The 20,220-nt window shown below is 38.6% G+C and overlaps 1 protein-coding gene across 3 annotated transcripts in view; it reads left to right on the top strand.

Annotated features, from left to right (window-relative positions):
- sytl5 (synaptotagmin-like 5) overlaps positions 1-19,455 on the top strand; it is a 68,928-nt gene extending 49,473 nt beyond the window's left edge. For 2 of the 3 annotated variants that reach the window (XM_088913441.1, XM_088913442.1), the window contains exons 4-17: positions 1,341-1,456; positions 2,535-2,634; positions 4,293-4,442; positions 6,392-6,515; positions 8,661-8,772; positions 11,032-11,135; positions 12,235-12,330; positions 14,289-14,467; positions 15,096-15,198; positions 16,593-16,754; positions 17,194-17,302; positions 17,583-17,718; positions 18,165-18,373; positions 19,031-19,455. In XM_088913441.1, coding sequence (XP_088769567.1) covers positions 1,341-1,456; positions 2,535-2,634; positions 4,293-4,442; positions 6,392-6,515; positions 8,661-8,772; positions 11,032-11,135; positions 12,235-12,330; positions 14,289-14,467; positions 15,096-15,198; positions 16,593-16,754; positions 17,194-17,302; positions 17,583-17,718; positions 18,165-18,373; positions 19,031-19,173 — 1,843 coding nt within the window. In that variant the 3' untranslated portion in view covers positions 19,174-19,455. Of the gene's footprint in view, positions 1-1,340; positions 1,457-2,534; positions 2,635-4,292; positions 4,443-6,391; positions 6,516-8,660; positions 8,773-11,031; positions 11,136-12,234; positions 12,331-13,310; positions 13,368-14,288; positions 14,468-15,095; positions 15,199-16,592; positions 16,755-17,193; positions 17,303-17,582; positions 17,719-18,164; positions 18,374-19,030 lie in introns of all 3 variants that reach the window. The other variant, XM_088913443.1, reaches the window with a different exon arrangement.
- Positions 19,456-20,220: the final 765 nt, after the last annotated feature.

Genomic DNA, 20,220 nt, shown 5'->3' with positions numbered 1-20,220 from the left:
AGATCAGGGGCATTGAAATACCTGTTTCTGCAAGGATTTCTCTATACTGACTTATACCCCAAAGCTACACCATTACATTATATTACTGGTTTCTTTCTCGGCAAATAGTCTTTCCCTTTCCCGGCCTTCCTCAATAGCTAAACACAGAAGCTCAAGAGTTTCTGAATTTTAAAGTTTTCTAAACCAAGAATCCAACTTTGTTAAAGAAAACATAACATTTGTTTTGGGGGGTTTACAACTCTAATGTGCAAAACAAGTGAAAAGGCATGTCACAAACCTGAAATGGCTTCATGGTTTAATTTCTGAGTAAGTAAGCTCTGGGTTAGTTTCACACCAGCCGAATACATCCTCTTTAAGAAATGTATGTTGTGTAAGTGAAAACTCATTTTTCAAAATGTTAAAAATTAAAGGTGGTTTTATGTGTGCTCTTAACATATTGATGCAAAGTTTTATACAGCACCTTGAAAGGAAGTTTTAGATTAAATACTGTATCTCAGTAATTTGTTATCACGACAGCAGACCAAATTTGTATGAATAATACAAGAGCCCTTCGATGACTCAGTCCCATTAAATAAAGATTATTTTTCATATACTCAAAATTGCTTGTTCTTTTTATGCCCATAGCATTTGCTGCAGTCTTCCATTGTGTTGCACAAAATAAGTGTGAAACTCTTTGAATAGTAGGCCTGGCAACTAAACAATACTGCAACAATAACAGAGAGTTACTTTGTGTCTCAGAAATTATATGCTCTGCATATCTTTGACTGTCTTGAAGATGTGTTGCTATAAACAAAACTTAAGATTCCACTTCAGCATCTACTGTTCTGTCAGGTTTTCTCTTATGGTTAACTTTTTCATGGTCAGAACCATCAGTTATATTACAGTAGGGCATAATAAAATTTCACAATTGAAAACATGAAACTATTGAACAATTGACCTTCAGGCCAAAGGCCCTATTTAATGATGCCTTAAAGTTTGCATGTTTACCAGAAGCTTAGAAACATCACCAATAGTCAGGATGAGACTGTTATGTGTTAAACAAAGTTGAACTTGGCATTGTACCAAGTGTATTGAAAGAATATAGGGCTGCCATATCAGTGTCCATTTAAGTGCTTGTTCCACATACTATGGAACTGGAAAATAAAAAAAATGTTTCTGTCTTTTCTACATTTTAATGTTTATGTACTGTATAATGAATGTTAGTGACAGTCTGTGTTGAAGTCATAGTTGAAAATTGCTCCAAGACCCCATTTTCAGAATGTATCAGCAACGGTCCAAACAATTCACAACCCTTTGAGAACAGCAGATCTTCTCTACAGCAATTTCTCTTCCATCGGCAGGCATCTGAGAGTTGTGACTGGGGAGTGGTTCTTCGAGGAGCGATCAAAGCGATTCTCACAGGGGAACATCCTGGGCTGTGACTTAATTAAACAGTCCATCTTGCAGTCCCCCTCAGGTGAGCGTTAGAGAAAAATCAGAGAAGACTTAAGACAAAGTCTTTTGTAACACATTTTTAGATGAAGCAGAATGTCCTTAAACTACATTACTCTTAAGCTCAGAGCAAAAGAGCCCGGCTCAGCAGACTGATATGCATTTTACTCAGAAAAACAGAGCAAATTGATGAAAGGGCAGAAGTCCAAAAGTAATGATGTGGTGAAATAAATGGACTCCATGTAACTTTTTAAAAATGTAACAATACATACATTTATAAAGATCATTTCTGTATAAAATACTCAGCAATCAGTATTTAATTCAATGCATGATGGTAGTACAAAGTACAAAAGTACAAGCTTTCTAGACTGTCTTTTGTGAGGTTGTTTAATATAATGCATTATACATTCAGTTATTTAGATACAATACCTCGGCTTGTTTTGCATAGGTCCATTTTTAGCATCTTTTCTTCAGTGCCCTGAATAGTATATTATAATAATATACTGTATATAATAGTATATTCAGAGCCCTGAATAGTATATTAATAGCCTGTTTTTCAGATGATGTTAGGAAGTGGAAAAGTCTGTTTAAGTATGCAGAGAACCGCTGTAGGCACGGTTTAATGAGCCGATGCCCTCTTGGCAGTGGCTTCAACTAGTTTTAATAGAGGGAGAGAGGCCGAATCAGACTCCCCATCCGAAGCCAGCATGCGAGAGAGTGGAGATAGAGCATTGCACTGCGTGCAGAAGAGAGCTAAAGGAGAAATTACGGATACCAAGAAATGAAATGTACATTTTAATTTATTAAAAAGAGCATGTAGTGGTTTGATTTCTTTTCCTTTGCTTGTTTTGACTGTGAAAAGGTGGTGTACTGTCCAATGCATATGCTACAGTACATACGGCATTGTTCTTTTTACAATTTACTTGTCTGAAAAACACAATTCCAAATGTAAACAGATATGTGTAACTTATTTAACTTTAGGTTTATTTAGATGTAGATTTATTTTGTTTTTCTGATAACCATAATAAGGTTGTAGATTATAGTTTCAATGTACTGATGAAACAGACCTTCAGGTACTGTGCTGGTGCTTATGTGTGTTTTAGGAGACAATAAAACTGACCAAACACTGCAAGAAAGACCTGATACGCCCATGTCAGGCCGGAGTGCCACCAGAAATGTATTAGATGCACCAAAAAAGAAAGGGTAAGCATTATTTATTACTGTATATGTACAATATACAATACATCGGAAATACAGCACACACAACCACTTACATTTTATTTTCTGTTTACCAGGTTTTGCAACCAAATTATATTTTTAAAGGTGTAAAAATATCATTAGAAAGGTTAATAAGCTAAATGCTTTTATTACAGTTCAGGTTTTGTTGTATTTTTCTGTCTTTTTACTGAATTTAATGTTCAATTTGATGAGTTGTACGCTGAATAAAATGTCACTGGTATTGTGCGTAAGGTGAGAGCATTACAGTGATGTAACCCCCAAGGCACCGCTGGTTCAACTGAAGTCACCCATGCTGTTTATCTGGCCTTGTGGCGTAGTGGACGTCTGCACCATACGGCTCAGTGCTGGGAGATGCATCTGAGAGACAGAGGTTGAATCCCAGCTGGGAATGAGCCACACACGCTCCAGTTCCTTCCTGTGTTGGACTGGCAGATGAATAAAAAAGTTTAATTTCTGAGATTATGTTTGGGGTCCAGAGTCAGCTGTAAATCAAAATTATCTGTTGATCTTCATACTGTATGGTAAGAGAGGTTGCAGGTAAGGTGTAATGAATTATGATCCCCAACGGACTCTGAACCTGCCTTATTGCTTCAGGCAGACTGTACAACATGTCCTGATTGTCCCTAGGTTATTTAGAGCCCACACTCATCTCTGTCACCTGTTAGTGCAAGCTTTATATGAATCAGAGTTGTGAAATCCTGAAGACACTAATGATACAGAAGTCACTTCTTAAAGTAAACATAGCTTGGCGAAGTGGCAGTGGAAGAAAGTCATGTAGTCAGATGACTCATTCTTCACCCTGCTCTCAACACATTGACGTACATTTGTGGTGCATGCCAAAAGAAGCCTACAGGCTTGAGGGCTTGTTTCCCACTGAGGGGCTCTGTTTGCTCTGTAAAGGTGTGGGGTGCATTTTCCACGGTTTAGGCCCACTCAACTCCTTGGCACAGTGAATGCCAGTAAGTACTCGCTTCCAGAGTGATCACGTTGAACCTACGGTGACACATTTCATTTCTGATGGAAGTTGAATCTTTCAGGATGACGATGCCCCCATCCACACAGCACCAGTGGTAACTGAATGGTTTGATGGGCATGAAGACAATATAAACCATGCCATGGCCTCCCCATTCACCAGATCTCAACCCAACTGAACACTTATGGGAGATTCTATAGAGGCACCTAAGACAGAGTTTTCCACCACCATCAACAAAACACCAAATGATAAAGAGTGGTGCTTCATCCTTCCAGCCGACTTGCAGAATCTATGCCAAATTACACTGAAGCTGTTCTAGTGGCTTGTGGCAGCCCATCACCCTCTTAAGACACTTTATGCTGGTGTTTCCTTTGTTTGGGCAGTTACCTAAATTACAGTTTTCTACCATATAGAATGACACACTATTTAATTAATCAAACCTTAAAAAGAAAAAAGGAAAGAATACAGTACCTATAACTGAACATTAGTCAAAGTACTTTAGCCAAAACACAAAACATGTTGTTTTGACAAGAGTCCCTTTTGCCACAAAACACAGCCGTACCACTTCGTATTGAGTCTTGTGTGTGTACGTTATAATCGCAAGCATGAAGAGATGAGCAGCTGGTCTTCCTTTGTGCCCCTGATGCAGACTCAGGCTGGAGAAGCGAGGTAACAGGCCGCTGCTCAAAGCTGAGAATGGTGTGGATTTCCGGGCTGAAGACTCCCGGAGCATAGGCTCAGCCTCGGACCTGGAAGCACGCAGCGTTCGCAGTGGCCGCTCTACACCTCGATCCAACAGGTGGGGCACAGCGGCACGAGGGGTTTCTCTGCCATCCTGCACGTACCCTAGAGATGAAATATACTCCCACAGCTGGGTGACATTAGTACATCACCATCCTGAACCAGATTCATAGCAGTGATCATACATGTAAAACCAATCACTTATTACCTTTTATCCAAGTAATAAGGATACTAGTCAGGTGCTCTGGTGCTTTTTTTGTATTGTGTTCATTTCCTTATGATCTGGTGTGGTTTAAAAAAGACTGAAATGTTGTTTTTCACTGAACATTTTGGAAGCAAATATAGAAAAAGCAAGACGATTGTATCTAAAAATGTGAAACATAAGCCACCACTTCAAAACTATCCAGTGCCTCTTCCAAGAAGCTGCACAAAGCTGAGGATGTACTGTAGGTGGAGTAATACAATCAATCATTTGCTCAGATCAATGAGGGTCCTTTCTCTAAACTGAGTATTAGCAGCAAAATAACAAGGAAAGTAGGAAGCGATTGAACTGATAACATTGCACACGTGCTTCAGCAAGCATTTATTGTGCAGTATGTTAAAGCCATTTTGTCATTAAGGGTCTCTATGAATAATCATGAAGTCCATGAAGTAGTCTCATTAATTCCTGGTTGAAGTCTGCAGATTAGGAATATTATGAACAGCAACTGGAACTGCAGACCAACACCAAAATCTCAAAACAGGAGTCTGTATTTATGGAAATGACCATACATCATCAAATTGCTGTCATTAGTGGCAATCATCATACAGTATACTGTACTGTATATATATACTGAACTCTTACAGTGATGGCCCTTAATGCCTTCCTTTATCATGAAGAAAAAGGAGCAATGATATGTTATTAGATTTGATATTAATGTGACCTATGCAAAGGCATACAAGAGATTGGCTATTGTTTTCTTCTTGATAACAGTGGTAACACTTTTAATCACACTGACAACTTAGAAGCATCCACATGCTTGCTTTGTAACAAAGCACTTTAAAATTAAAAAATTCATCTAATTGAATGGTTGCCGCAACTAAACTGAATTGCAGCTATGTTAGCTTGTACTTAATGGTTCTTGGAATTGTTTTCCTTTGTGTATTGTTCTCGTTTTGTGGGTGGTGAGTAAAATAAATGTTAATTTATCATCCGGGTTTAAACGTTTAACCCTTGCAAACTGGCTTGAGTTCTCATTGAACCTAGGCCAGCATATTTTTTTCTGACAAAGTCTTAACTTGGAAGGTTGCAAGGATAACCTGTGATAGTTTTGAAGGGTTAAGAGTATTACCTTTGTTTTTTCAGAGGAATATCCTTTAACCTTTGGGTTACTGATGTTAGTTTGCTTGTGTTTAAATGCCCTTTCCCTTGTTTGTAAATTGTAACTTTTGTTTTGTTTGTTGTTTGGAGTGAATTAAAATTAATTTAAATGTAGCCAGAAACTAAGGATACAACCTTACAGTTATGTGATTATAGTATGTGAGCAGGCATATACAGTATATTACTGTTGTTTATGAATAAAAAGAGACAGGACAGGAGACTTTGAAAGATCAAACACAATGAAAAACAGAACACTACTAAACCAGCAATTCCAGCTTGAGACTAAAACCCAAAATATAATCAAAAGTAACCCAACACGCTTCATAAATTCTGACAACAAAACATGGTGGGGTTTTTCTACAACACAAGGACATTTTGCTCTGTAATACAGACAGCAGTGGTACAGCACAAAAACAGTATGATGCTGGTAGAGCAGCACAATAAAATAATACCTCTAACAGAATTAGATCTACAATTACTTACACTATAATGAAACAGTCACGGTTTTATTTTGTTTGTTCCAAGCACTGTTTTTGAGCTACTGCATACCACTGCATAGTAAAAGAGCAACATCTCAATCTATATTTTCTTCTGCAAGTGTTTTCTTTTCCTTTCTCCTTTGTTCATTTCCCTCTCACAATCAACAGGGGGAGTACTCTTGCTCTGGAGTCATCTGGGGTGCCGACAGTTCCCAACAATCTCCGCTCTCACACCCCAGGAAGATCCCCCACACCCAGCCAGCGCAGCGCAGTATCAGGAAACAGCAGGAGGGTAAGGGGGACCAGTGTTCTTTATAGCTTTAAGGCTAGATAGTATATCGTATATCTAGAATGATTTTGTAAATTGCTTTCAGGAAGCTATTTGGCCCACCTGGCGCATTTGGTAGTTGTAGGATAAGTGATCCAAGGAATGCATGTACTGTACAGTAGTAATTTCCCTGGAAGACGTCAGGGAATCAGCTTCAGTTGCATGTCTGGGTAGTTTGTTCCACACTCTCTGAACCCTTTGGGTAAAGACATATTCCAGTTCCCAGTTTTAAATGCAATATCCATAAATTTATTTTCGATAACGTGTCAGCCAAATTCATACACAATAACAGCCCCCAATTTAAATTCTGCACTTTAACTATATATTCTAAAATTTTCTTTTCTTTTTCATTTGCTTCCCCACATTGTCTAGGAGATGTACTGTACTGTAAATGACATGCCTGTTCTGGAACAGTGTATCCAGTTTTGTATTTATAGTTCATGTTTTTGCTACAGATATGCAAAGTCCTGCACTTGACTGCATTAAACATAATCTTCCAGAGCAACCTGAGGCATGCTATTGACTTGTTCCTTAGGGGACACTCATTTAGTGCATCGGCTGTTTTATTTTTGCGGTCCAGACATTTTGCGTTGTTTTCCCAAATGTCTTTCACTTCATGTTGTACTATTAAAAGAACTCTTTTCATTATTTTATTTTAGCCTCCATTGCAATTTTCCTTTCCATTTCTTTCTTGTTTTTTCTCAAGCTCTCTTTTTATTTTTTTTTTTACCTTACACGAAATTCACCATTTTTCTTTAGATCCTTTTGTGAATCATTTTGAAAATTATTTTCCCTAGTGCTTTTTCTAATACATTTGTTGAACCATTTGGGATACTGTATCTTTAGCTTTTGATTTGCTCACTCTTGGGATAGATTTGTTCTGTGTACAATAAAACAACACATTACTGTTCAACAGTATCTTAATTAATTGATTTCAAAGTGCACTTACTTTCAAATGCAGTCTCATTGTTTGTCAAAGAAAAGCTCCAATTGCCTCACTAAGGCAGGTCAGCCATATTTCCCTTCACAGTAGAGTCAGGCTGTTCGATTCATTTTAGTAAACAAATGCATTTCAGTTCCATTAAATCAGAAATTCATTCATTTGTTTCATTGATTTGATGGATTGATTGAATTTACCAATTCACTCGAATGAACCAGCTCCACTGAATCGAATCCGAGTCAGCGAACCAAATAGTGCTACTGAACTGACTCTGAGCCTGAGTGAATACTATATGTATACTCTTTCTCCTGAAATGGGAGTTGTTTTAGGACTGCCTATGCACCTGTCTGCACTGAAAGAGGCAATTCAGGATATGACAAAGGGTGAAACTTGATCCTGAAGTTTATCTGACATTCTGACTCCAATTAGGTCCCTTCTGCTTGATATGCTACCGCCATCAGAAGGGTTTGTTTGGAGGCATGTTAATACTAACATTGCATCTCTTTTTATGGAAAAAGATTCCATAGTTTGTGTGAGCTTTTCTTTATAGAGTGCACTTGCCACCTCGTAGATGATATCAAACGATTCTAGTTCCCGTATGCCTTTCCCATGGGGCCTGTTCATACATTTGGGAATATCCTGGTGTGGATAGTGCTTTCTTCTTCATTATCCACCATTCTAAACAAGAACATACTTTGCTCTCCCTGAGTGCTTTTAAGAAATGGCAACATGGATCTTGTTCCCCCGCAGCAGAAACATGTTTGGTTGGTCTGTCTCAATTAGTAAAAAATAGTAAAAAGGTTTCCCTTCAGAGGTATCACTGAATCCTGTCCTGCCTTGATTTCATTTATATGGCGCTGTCTGCTGCTTGGATCCATGGCACCAGGAAGGCACTGTGAGATTAGAGTACTGCAGCCAAAGCTGTCAGATCCTTACTGCCTGGTGTCTCTGTCATAGCTGTGTAATGTTGCTTAGGGCTCCTAAAGGAGGAAAGAATGGAGAATATATTAGATACCACCTATGACAGTGTAGTCATGATGGATGCTTTAGTGTTGTACCAGTGTAGTGTTGTTTAAGAAAATCAATGCTGGCTCTTGTAAAAAAAAACCTCAGACTAATAGCCGCTTCTCTGATTGTACTGTATGTGGTGATCATTTTTTTCTCTTCAGGTGGATGGTGCAGAGAGCATGGCAGGCACGTACGATGACATGGCACATCGGAACTACAGGAAAATGTCCGGGACTCCATCGATTGCTGTATCCAGAGTTTCTCTCTCCTCAGGTGTGTCATTACCAGCAATAAGAAAAATCTGACAGTGCACTTAGTCGAAGCTTGGTTCCTATGCCATACTTTCAAAACAAGATACTGACAAAGATTGAAACTAAGGAGGAATACTGTTTTATGCTTTTAACTGTAGACAATAGATTAATGGCTTAATTAAAAGTATCTAATGGGAGGGTATGATATAATGAAGCAGTAAAATGAGGCAGTGGTTGAGAGAACATTTTGTGAAATTAGATTAATAGTATACATAGTATAGAAAAACGTCAAAGCTAATAAAAGTAAAGTTCTGCTAAAGTATTGTTTAAGCTGCTCGCGATAAACCTGCCAGTTCTTTAACTGAAATTGCCGATCAATATGAAGAAAAATGTTTTCCTACTTCAAAGTCCTGCATTAAATCTGTCAACCTATCACTGATTAGCTGGTGGCAGCAGCTATATGCAAATTGAAAAAAAAAATCTCTAGATATAAATTATTTAAGGTTTTCAAGTTGAGTCCTGAAGCCTCAAAATTGCGTCTCTGGCAGCCTGTCTCCTTGTTTGTTTCAGCTGTGAGTAACAGTGGTTGAGACAGCAGCATGTTTAGGCCCACCAAACAAATTACACAGTTATTATTATACAGTGGATCCATTAAGTATTTTTAAACATTTTAAAGATAATATCTGTAATAATATACTGTAGGTAACACTCTGTACTGCCAAGCTCTGAAATTCTGAAACAGTCTGGAGAAAGTTTTTCTGGACCCCCAGATTGAGCTATATTTTTGTATATTTTAAACCTAAAATGTAATTAGATCCTCATGAAAGATAAAGATAACATGTTGAAACACATAACAAACACAGCTATATTTGTATTATCACATGAACAAAATTACCCAACATTAGATATACTTGTGTGAACCAGTATGTTATCTCTTAGATGCAGTTACTGATGGCACCTCTTTGAGCAGCATTGACTTCAAGTAGACAATTCCTATAACTGTTTATCAGTCTCTATATCAGCTTTTCTGAATTTTGGCCCACTATTCCTTCTACAACTGCTTCAAATTGGTGATATTTGAGGGTTTCTTTACATGAATAAGTCACTTCATGTCCTTTCTTAACATGTTATCTGGGTCCGGGTTAGGACTGTCATTTGGCTAATCTTAAAATACAAATGTTCTTCTTCAGCCATTCTGTTCTAGACTGCTTGTACTGTATGTTTTGGGTCATTGTCTTCTATGACTCACTCATGGCTGTGCTTCAGCTGCCAAATGGATGGCCTGACATTCTCCTCTAGAATTTGCTGATAAAACATGAAATTCATGGTTCCTTCAGTGAATGCAAGCCTTCAATGACGTCGCAATGAAGCTCCAAAGCATGATACTTGCAGCACCATACCTGATGATTGGAATGAAGGTCTTCTCTTAGAAGTCAAACTGCTAAACTAGGGGACTCACTAACATTCTCTGGACACTGTATGTTTCAAAACATAGCTAAGACACTTGATCATGTTTTATTCATATTGAAAAATTTAGTACAGTAGGATCTCGACATCTGCGAATTTAACATTTGCGAATTTGCCTGTTCGCAATTCGATCTGCCTGACTGGGTCTTGTACGGTAAAAGAGCAGAGAGGAAAAAAAAACTAATTGAAGGTTGTTAACGGCAACTTTCAAATCAGTGGCACAACAGACTAAGATTGTGAGATGAATCTAACTATGAAACGCTCCCTGCCCCCTGCCCCCTGCCTAGGTATCCAGCACCCCACATGCACACAGAGTGGTCTTGTTTTCGTATTGTAATGAACACTCCCAGTTCTGTGTCAGCAGTGTGGGGAATGACAGGCAGGAAAAACTTTACTGACTCACTGCCAGTTTCACTACAGTGGGGCGCGCTGATCACAGAAGGAGAGAAGGCTGATCTATGTTTTTTAAATTAATTTAAAACCAATGTGTTTATTAATTATCATGTAAGAAAGGGTTACTTATGCCTGTTAACCATACATGCTATATACTGTATACTGTAGTACAATATGCAATGGTAGAGGGGTGGACTTGGTCATACTGTATATGTATTTGGCTATTCGTGATGGTTCTCCGCACCAAACCTTCGCGAACATACTGTATTGTATATCTAAATAGGTAGCAAAATCAGACCTTGCATAAAGTCAAACAAAATACGAAATGAAGCACACACCTTAAGAATCCAAACCTTCATACGCCCCCACTTTTTCCAGTCCCTTTGGCTTTAAAATGAATGTTTTTCTCCTCAAATCCCAGATCGAAGCCGGTCAGAGGTGGACCTCAGCGGCTCGTGTACCGAGTTAAACGAGGAGACCCTGAGCCTGCGGTGTCGGTCTGTGCCTGGGGAGCTGAATGATGAGGTAAGTCAGGCCCCACTGGAGTGATTGCACCGATAGGGGCACACCATGTGGTTAACCTTTGCACTAAGCAAAATGGGCCACTTGTCACAGCTGCAAAGCTGTTAAGTTTCATCCACTGATTTATAGAGGAGACTGTGTTGATTAATAGCTTATTTTTTATATCAGTTCACCCTGTGTAGTACATAGGGTAGTTACAGTATGTATGTTACCATATTTACAGTACAGTACAAATGAATTCATGAAATAATACAAACACTCCCAGACAGCAATCGTGTTAATCTCACTCTGACTACTGTTGTACGGTCAGTAAGCCCTATAGGGATGTTTAGGGCTATATTAAATATAGCGCTGCGAACCAGATTTATGACTCCATTTAACTAGATAGCTTCCCCTGCACATTGCTCAAGAGCAAAAAAAAATTGATTCAACGCTGAAATGGTTCTTTGATCTTTTAATAGGAAACATGGATTTAGAGCTGAGAAAATTGTTTCATGCTGTAGACAGGCAAACAAAGCATTAGCCTCTTTTTTTTAATCAAATCTTACTGCAGATTCTGCAGCTTTGCTTCAGGAGGTCCCTACAATTAAAAAAGTGCTTATCTATGAAGGCCAGGCATTTCAGCAACAGCTTAACACATTTAGACCAATTTACTTCTCAAGGTTTGTTTGCACATGAAAGAGGTGAACATTGAACTGAAAAAACAGTTTCAACTTTTTCAGCCACACAGAATTGTTGAACAGTCATTTCATGGTGTTTTTTATCTGTCAATTTTATATTATACATATATTTATATCTGTTAATTTGCTCAAAGATCATCATGAATATTTTGTTTTTATTGAGATTGTATTTATAATGGCAAAAACTTACTGGGCTACATGAATAGCCTAGTAAAGTCTAAATAGCAGATACTTTGTTAGAACTTCAGGAACATCAAGGTTTTCCATAATTACAAGGAATTACCTGCCAGCTACTGATGTGACATTACATAATCATTATGTCATTATGTTCTTCTGCAGGGAACAATTAATAAAACACAATCCAATTTGCTGTGACCTTTTTTTAAAGTAATTTTAAGAAAGTGTTGCCTGTGCAATTTCAGAACTATTCGGATGAAGAAAGGGAGGAAGACATTGATGAACTGATGTCGGCACATAATTTTGCTACTCAGAAAACTGTAACAAGCGCATTATCTGTGGTAAGTCCTTTAATGTGTAACAAGCTGCAGTTTTCTATGAAGGGGATTGGTCACTGGCCACATTTCCAAGTGATTATTCACCTTTTCCTTTGCTAAAAAAATATTTTCTTTACTTTGTATTTTCTGCCAATTTTTTTTTCCAAAATTCTAAGGTGGCTGATAGTTTGCAACTTTCACAGGTTTTTGTCCTGTTTTTGTTGAAATAAGAACCCTCTAAGACTCCCTCTGTGATGTCTCTTTAGCACATTCTTTTTAAACAATGCTATCCACTTCACTTTTTTCAGAGAATTGACCTCTGCTTGTTCCTGATCTTAAAAAGGTGAACTTTTACAGACAGAAATATTGGCTCTTTCCTACCTAATTTCAAATGAAAAAATTAACTGGAATGGGCATTCTGTATATTTGACTTTATAGTATAAATACAAACCAAACAAATGAAAAATTGAAGTATCCTGGATACTCCCTAATTAATTTAGTGCTCTTTGCTTGCAAGTAAGTCCTAAAATAAACATCCAATTGGAAATGCTTTCTTTTCCATGATGCAAGTGCTGGAGTTTAACCTATTCTTTCATCACCGTGTTGATGGAAAAAAAAAATATATATACACACCTGTTAAGTACATTTTTATAATACACCACACAAAGATGGCTACTCTTTCAGAACAGAGCACTGAAAAACATGGAATTTCCTTTAACTGTTTGGAGCTTTTTCTTCCATGTGCAGGACAAAACACATTTGTATCTGTCTGGCTCATTCTCCAGCGAGTACCTTGTGATGAAATTAGTTTGAATTCAGCTCAGTCTGACAAGATGTGTCTGTTCCTCTTTGTCGGCATTGGTAACAGATACAGAATGTAATGCAGTTTATGCCATTGAGAGTCAGAGAGATCTCAGACACAGATCACTAGGACATTTGCCCCTAGCCTGGCTGTCACTGCCTTTCCAATCTGTTTTCTGTGCTTCCTCTTCTGCTCCACTCAGCCTGGCTCAGAGAGAAAGTGGAACTATCTTAATGTCCCTGACTCTGACGCTGAAACTGTAAGTGCTCTATGCTACCTTTCACTCTTTCTCTGCTTTGCATGTCTTAGCCACACATATTTTTTGTCACACATATTGTAAAATCATACTTTATAGTACTGATTTACCCAACTTAAGTCCTGAAATGCTGCAAACCAGCAAGTTCTATACAGTATGTCTCTTTCAATCAACACCTGAAGAGCTGAAGAGAAGCTATTATATCACTACATATTAGCCAATAATTAGTTCAACTGAGTCATTATGATTTAGGCTTGTAATGAAGCACTCTTCCAGGATTGGAGTTGGACTTTCCTGTGACAGGCCAATTCTTAAAGCAAAGAATTCTTAGTGAAAAGGGACACTTGTGTCATGTACTAAATTATCCAATTTTAAAAGACAGCTTTTACATGTATTTGTTATAAAAGCTTACTCAAAACTGTTTTATTATATCAGCCTGCTGTTATCTGTGAATAAGCATGACTACTATGTTTCTTGATATTGTTTGTAAACCCAGTGATGCCAACATTTATACAGTATCTATGTCACTCACATTACCAAACTGATTTTTTTGTCTTATTCCCGGCATTTGAACTCACTGTAGTTTTAAAATTTAGGCAGAACCCTTCACGTGACCCACCTAATCTTCTGATTGGAAGGCTATGCTTTATGTGAATTTCAAAACTCAAACACACTCCTAAACCCCAAAGTCAGTCTTTACTTTATTCCTAATTCTAAACCTAGACACGAACCGTAACTCCTTGTCAGCTCATAATTCTGTCTCTACTTCTTCCCTCAAACTTCCAGCTCTAGCCCCAGTCCCAAACGTCAATTCTAGCACCGTAGCTCCACACTAATCCCGCTGAGATTATGTCAGTGTTGACTGCCGGTGCTGTAAGGGAACTATGGCTTGACATTGTGCCGTCCTTCTGTCTTTGCCTGCAGAGCAGCCTGAACAGTATGATGAGTGTGTACAGCGAGACAGGAGACTATGGCAACGCCAGTATCAGCGGAGAGATCCTGCTCAACATCATCTACAGCTACAAGACAGGTGCCCTCAACATCTTGGTCAAAGAGTGTCGCAACCTGGCCATCGGGGATGAGAAGAAACAGCGAACTGACCCGTAAGAATATGAATATGGCGTGAATATGTAGGCTTACTTTACTTTTCTGGGTCTGACCGGTCTGGATTATTACTGTATTGTGTCTGTCGAGATACTGTACCTGGCGTGTTCTCTCTTTCATGGTTGAGTCACAACTATTTGTGTTATCACTCTGGATCAACACAGGGTTAGATTTTGCCGTTAATATTAAAATGCACATTGTTGGCAAAAAAAATTTGGTGTTAATAACATTGAGATAAAAACGGCAAGCGGTATTATGAATTTCAAGATATAACTATTGTTTTGAGATTTATATAAAGGCAAGATGTCAGGAGGATTGCAATGGAAGAGATGTCAGTTGAAAAGAACGGATATTTCAGGATGTCACACAGATTGACATACTAATAACCCTTTAGACACAAGAAATTACCAACATACAAGCATCTGTTATACAAGAGTAAAACAAATATAAGTTCCCAAATTGTATACATTTTACTTAATTTTGCTCGTTTTGCTGAATGAATGCCTCTGCCACCTCAGTTCTATTTTAAGCAGAAAAAAATCACTACAATGACAATAAACACAAAGGTTTCATGCTGGTTTTGCTTGTCAATTCATGTTTTTTTGGGGGGGGGGGGTTGTTTTGCAGCTATGTGAAGACATACCTCCTGCCAGACAGGTCTCGTCAGAGCAAGAGGAAAACAAGCATCAAATCCAACACCACTAACCCAGTCTACAATGAGACTCTGAAGGTAAGGGATGACTGCCTAGCATTGACAGCTTTGGTACACTGAGTGATTAGTTAAACCCACCATCTGTTTCATTAATCTTATTTAAATTTGTTCAGGCCTTTAAAGTGGTGATTTAAAGGCTGTCTATAAAACCTGCTGGACTGTGACTCTCCAGGTCCATTGCTGGAGACCAAAACTTCCAAAACTTTAAGACCAATCCATTTTTTTAGAAAAAAAGAGCATCACTTTGTTAGAAAAGTCCATAAATCCAATTATTTTGGTGAGAGACATGTAGTTTCATATGGAATGCCATGGGAACGTGTTTACCAAAATAAATACCTTACTCCTTTCCTTTGTATTGTTAACAGGTCTTACAGTACCATACAGAATTTTAAAGCTTCCATTTTGAAAATCCAAACCCTGTTGACAGCACAAATCTCTGTATTTATAAAGAACAATATGCTGAAATAACTTCACAAATTGATATTGTTGAGGTTGCTGTTTGATATTATCTTCTAAGTGTAATAACATTTCTTTATAAAAAGATTAGGTTGTTGAAATCATCTTTACTCCATAGATTTCATAGATTTGACTCAGTAATGTAATTCTGTTTTCAAAATAATGAACAAGTAAAGGTTAATTTCATGCTGAAAAGTAGAAAGGAGAATCACAGCATTTTGGCTTCCATTGGAAGGTTTTTGACAAAACGATTTGTTTCTTTTTTATGCTTTTCAGCTTGGAATTAAATGTTTATTTTTTGCAATGCAGTTCCCCACTTGAACCTCTAGATAATGAATGGGACTTTTCTCTCATTGATGCTGTGAGGAATTCCACTTTATGTGCAGACATACTGTAAGGTATTAGAAATAACTGTTAAATAAACTACAGTAGGTGAAAGCTAAATTTTGCAAGGTATTTGTTTAGTTTGTGTCCTCTGTATGGTGTTACCTTAACATTTGTAACTCGACACCTGAAAGAAACGTCTACATGGATTCTGGCAAATAAACCGTGTCTGATTTTGTCAGCACTTCATGGCAAATGAATGCAATGGTTCAATTTGGCTGCCTTCCAATAAAGGTACCTATAGAGTCAAGTTGTAGCAAATACCCTAGAGAGAGCACAATAGAATTGCAGTCAAGTTAAGCACACTCTACAGAGAGATTAAGTCAAGGAAGGAAAAAGCAGGGTACCAAAGCTAAGCTTTTCTGAGGGCCCCTTAGAGCAGGAATTAAGTTAAACGGACCTTGCTCTGGCCACGTGCTGTCAAAACTGTCCTAATGTCAGCATGACTGCCTGCACACGAGAAGCCATTCACAATACAGGGTATGGTAGAAAGTGAGCGAAATGGAGCCCTTGTTCCTGAAGCTGGTTTCGTGACACCAATGACTGCAGACCGGTTTCCTCCTCTCCTGCAGTATGTAATAAGCCACTCTCAGCTGGAGACCAGGACCCTACAGCTGTCTGTGTGGCACAACGACAGGTTTGGACACAACAGCTTCCTGGGAGAGGTGGAAGTCCCCTTCGATTCGTGGGAGTTTGAGAACCAAACAGAGGAATGGTTCTCCCTGCAGCCCAAGGTAAACATACTCTTATCAGCTTGTTCCTAGGACAACAGTACAGAAGGTTTGAGAAACAGAAAATCAGATCCTGGAAGCTTCTCAATTAAACTGAGGGGCAGAATTAAATTAAAGAGTTCAACCATTTTAATCAAGATTTGGTAATACAGTAGCAATTCTGTTTTTCTCTTAATGTTACACTTATGTACAGTATACTGTCTTTCCGAACCAGTCTTTGAAAGAGTATTTCACACTAGAGACAGCTGATCTCTCACATGTGCATGAATCGGATACTGATTTTCTTAAAACAGAAACCGAAACAGTTGGTAGAGCCCACAACGGGCATAAAACAATCTATGCTTTTACATGAACATTTTAATATTATTGCAAACGCAGGCAGCTATTGCAGCGCTCACTCTTAAGAGATTACCTTTAATATCCTACAGTATGTGTTTCCCAGGTGGATCTTTGTATGGATGCAGCCCTCCAGTACAAAGGAGAGCTGACTGTAGTTCTGCGGTACATCCCACCAGAGAAAAACCTCACATTACCTCTGGAGCAATTTCAAGGTATTCTCTTCTAGTGGCAAACTGTTAACTCCAGGCTTATTAAAACTGAAAGGAAGTGTCCTCTTCAATGGAGAAAAACAGATTTTTTGGCTGACCTAATAAATCTAAATCCATTCTTTCTGTCATCTATAGTTGTTGCCTTATGATGAATGGGCAGAGGTTTGATCTATCGTGTCTCTTCTTGTTCCTCTGGAGAAACCTGCAATTGTTTCTTGCCACTTTACAGTACAGCTTTAATAAGAAAATGCAAAAAAAAAAAACATACTTTCTCTTCCCACAGCTAAGAAGAGTTTTATGAAAGGAAAGAAAACTAATGCCCAGCTGCCAAAAGGTGGAGTAGTGGAGTTGGTTGTAAAAGAAGCCAAAAACCTGACCGCAGTGAAGTCTGGAGGAACGTCAGACACTTTTGTCAAAGGGTGAGAAACGCCTTGCTCGTGAAGTCAGATTATCTGTAATAGCCTTGAATCAGAAACATAAAGCTTAAGAAATACACTTTGAGACCATACTTTAGGGTCTCTTAGAAATAGTGTGAATTCTTTGAACCATATTTACTGCAAACTTCACACTCCAATGTAGTAACGAGCTTATCCAATACAGGGCCACAGGGTAGTTGGAGTCTAACCAGGCAAGAAATGAGTGAAAGGCAGGATACACTCTGGACTGGATGCCAGTCTATTGCAGGGTGCGCACGCACGCACGCGCACACACGCACACACACACGGGCCAATTTTCCCAGAAGCCAATTAACCTAGAGTACTTGTATGTCTGTGGACTGTGGGAAGAAACCAGAGTGACAGAACATCCAAAAGAAAAAATGTGTGTGTACATTCACAGTACCAATTTTAATTTTTTGCAAAAACAGATACCTGCTTCCAGACAACAGCAAAGCCTCAAAGCACAAAACCCCAGTTGTGAAGAAGAGCGTGAACCCGCAGTGGAACCACATGTTTACCTACAGCGGCCTGAAGCCCAGTGACCTTCACGACGTCTGTCTGGAGCTCACCGTGTGGGACAAGGAGTCGCTGTCCAGCAACATCTTTCTGGGAGGGGTCCGGCTGAGTATAGGCAGTGGTGAGATTCTCATGGGTTCAACACTCCTGCAGCATCAAATTTCTAGTGCTGATGCTTCAACTTTGAGACAGGTCATTAGAGACATTATCTTTACACACACACACACACACACCCCCCCAATACTTTGCAATGGCTTGCATACCACCTTTGCAATCGAGAAACAAGCACCCTGATTTGTATTACACACCCAGTTTGGAATTGCTAGTTGTTTAAAGATTTGGTTTTCTGGGATTAACTCCTGTGTTTCCCAGGAGAAGAGGCTCCTTCAAAAGATATGCATTCAGAACTGTGCATCATTTCACACGTCAAACTCTACAGGGCCTGACTAGAGTTAACACCAACTGGAGACCCAAGCAGGTCTCCCACTGACAACTGCAAACCTGCATGTGTCCTACTGTTGATCAGAAAGTTAAGTCAGCCTTGGCCAACCATCCCAACCCTGCTGTTCTGACAAGATTGCACTACCACATGGGGAATTATGGTCCCAGTCAAGAAGTAAAGGAGAACCAGGTTCACACAGTCTAAATTAGACCTCAACTTGTACCCTGAGCAAACACTGACTTTGAGCCACAGAGATGTCCTACTTACGTTCTCCGTTGCTCTACGGTAGATGAGGAATGAGTTGATGTGGTTTCTGAACTGTACTCTAATTTCCAGGGCTGAGCTATGGGAATGAAGTGGACTGGATGGATTCTCAGGGAGAGGAGCAATGTGTTTGGCAGCGAATGATTGACAATCCCGAAGTCCCTCAGGAGTGCACACTGATGCTGAGGTCAAGCATGGGAAAAAGGAAGACTTGAGGAAACCAGATATACTTCTCTTTCAAATCCCCTTTTCCCTCACAGATTTTCTTTGACAACTCATCCAAACAGCAATGACGTACACTGTTCAGGAAAACGTACTGTATAATGCCTTATAAATGCACAACAACCCCCCTACCCCAAATAAAATCTCTTTTACATTCAAAATTAAAAGCACAGCTGCAACATACACATTAACATGAATATGCACTGATCATTTCTGTACTGAGAAGCAACTTCCTTCAATGAACTGTGATTAAAAAAAATTACACTATATAAACATTAAAATGTGTGTATCATCACTTTAAATAGCAAGTTCCTTTTGATAAATGGAGGTTGCTTAATAGAAAATGCACATTACCACCATGGACAAAGCACAATTGTTATTACCATATTATCCAGTTATTAGAGGCTTTTTTTTCCCCTCTGGGCAATGTGGATCTCAGCACATATACTATAACAGATCAAAATTAAGATGCGGTGGATCAGTAAGATCTCTATTCTGCATTTCTCAAAGACTTCCAAATTTTTTCCATGACAGTCTCCTGGTTAATGACACCATTTCTAGGAATGAGCAGCTTTCAGTTAATAAATGGACTCGAGACTATTAGCTACCAAATTAAAACTATATAAAAGAACCTAAAACATTAACATTTATCTAGGCCGTCCATTGTCATAACATAAGGAAAAAATTGCTAGCATTGCATTGATGTGTAATGACAAATGCATTTAAAACAAACCTGTTGTAGTATTTTATTTAGATGTCAACATCAGGGGCCAAGTCCAAGCTATGCATTAACTTAACACCTGACAATATCCATTTACAACACATACAAGTATATTTTCCATTGCTCCGTTTCGGTTTGATGAGCAATAAATTCACCTAATACACAACGGAATGTTTCAATTACTAGAAGAAATTGATCAGGTGTGCCCTGTTTTTATCAAAAAGCAAGGTCAACCAGCTGCATTTACTAGGCATAACAGTACATTTTTCCTTGTAACATTCAAGTTATTTTTTATAGCAAAATTACATTTTTCATAAAA

The sequence above is a fragment of the Atractosteus spatula genome, chromosome 4, assembly GCF_055471065.1.
Source record: "Atractosteus spatula isolate fAtrSpa1 chromosome 4, fAtrSpa1.hap1, whole genome shotgun sequence".
Taxonomy (NCBI): domain Eukaryota; kingdom Metazoa; phylum Chordata; class Actinopteri; order Semionotiformes; family Lepisosteidae; genus Atractosteus; species Atractosteus spatula.
The sequence above is the reverse complement of the archived record's forward strand: the minus strand, read 5'-3'. Positions and strand labels throughout refer to the sequence as shown.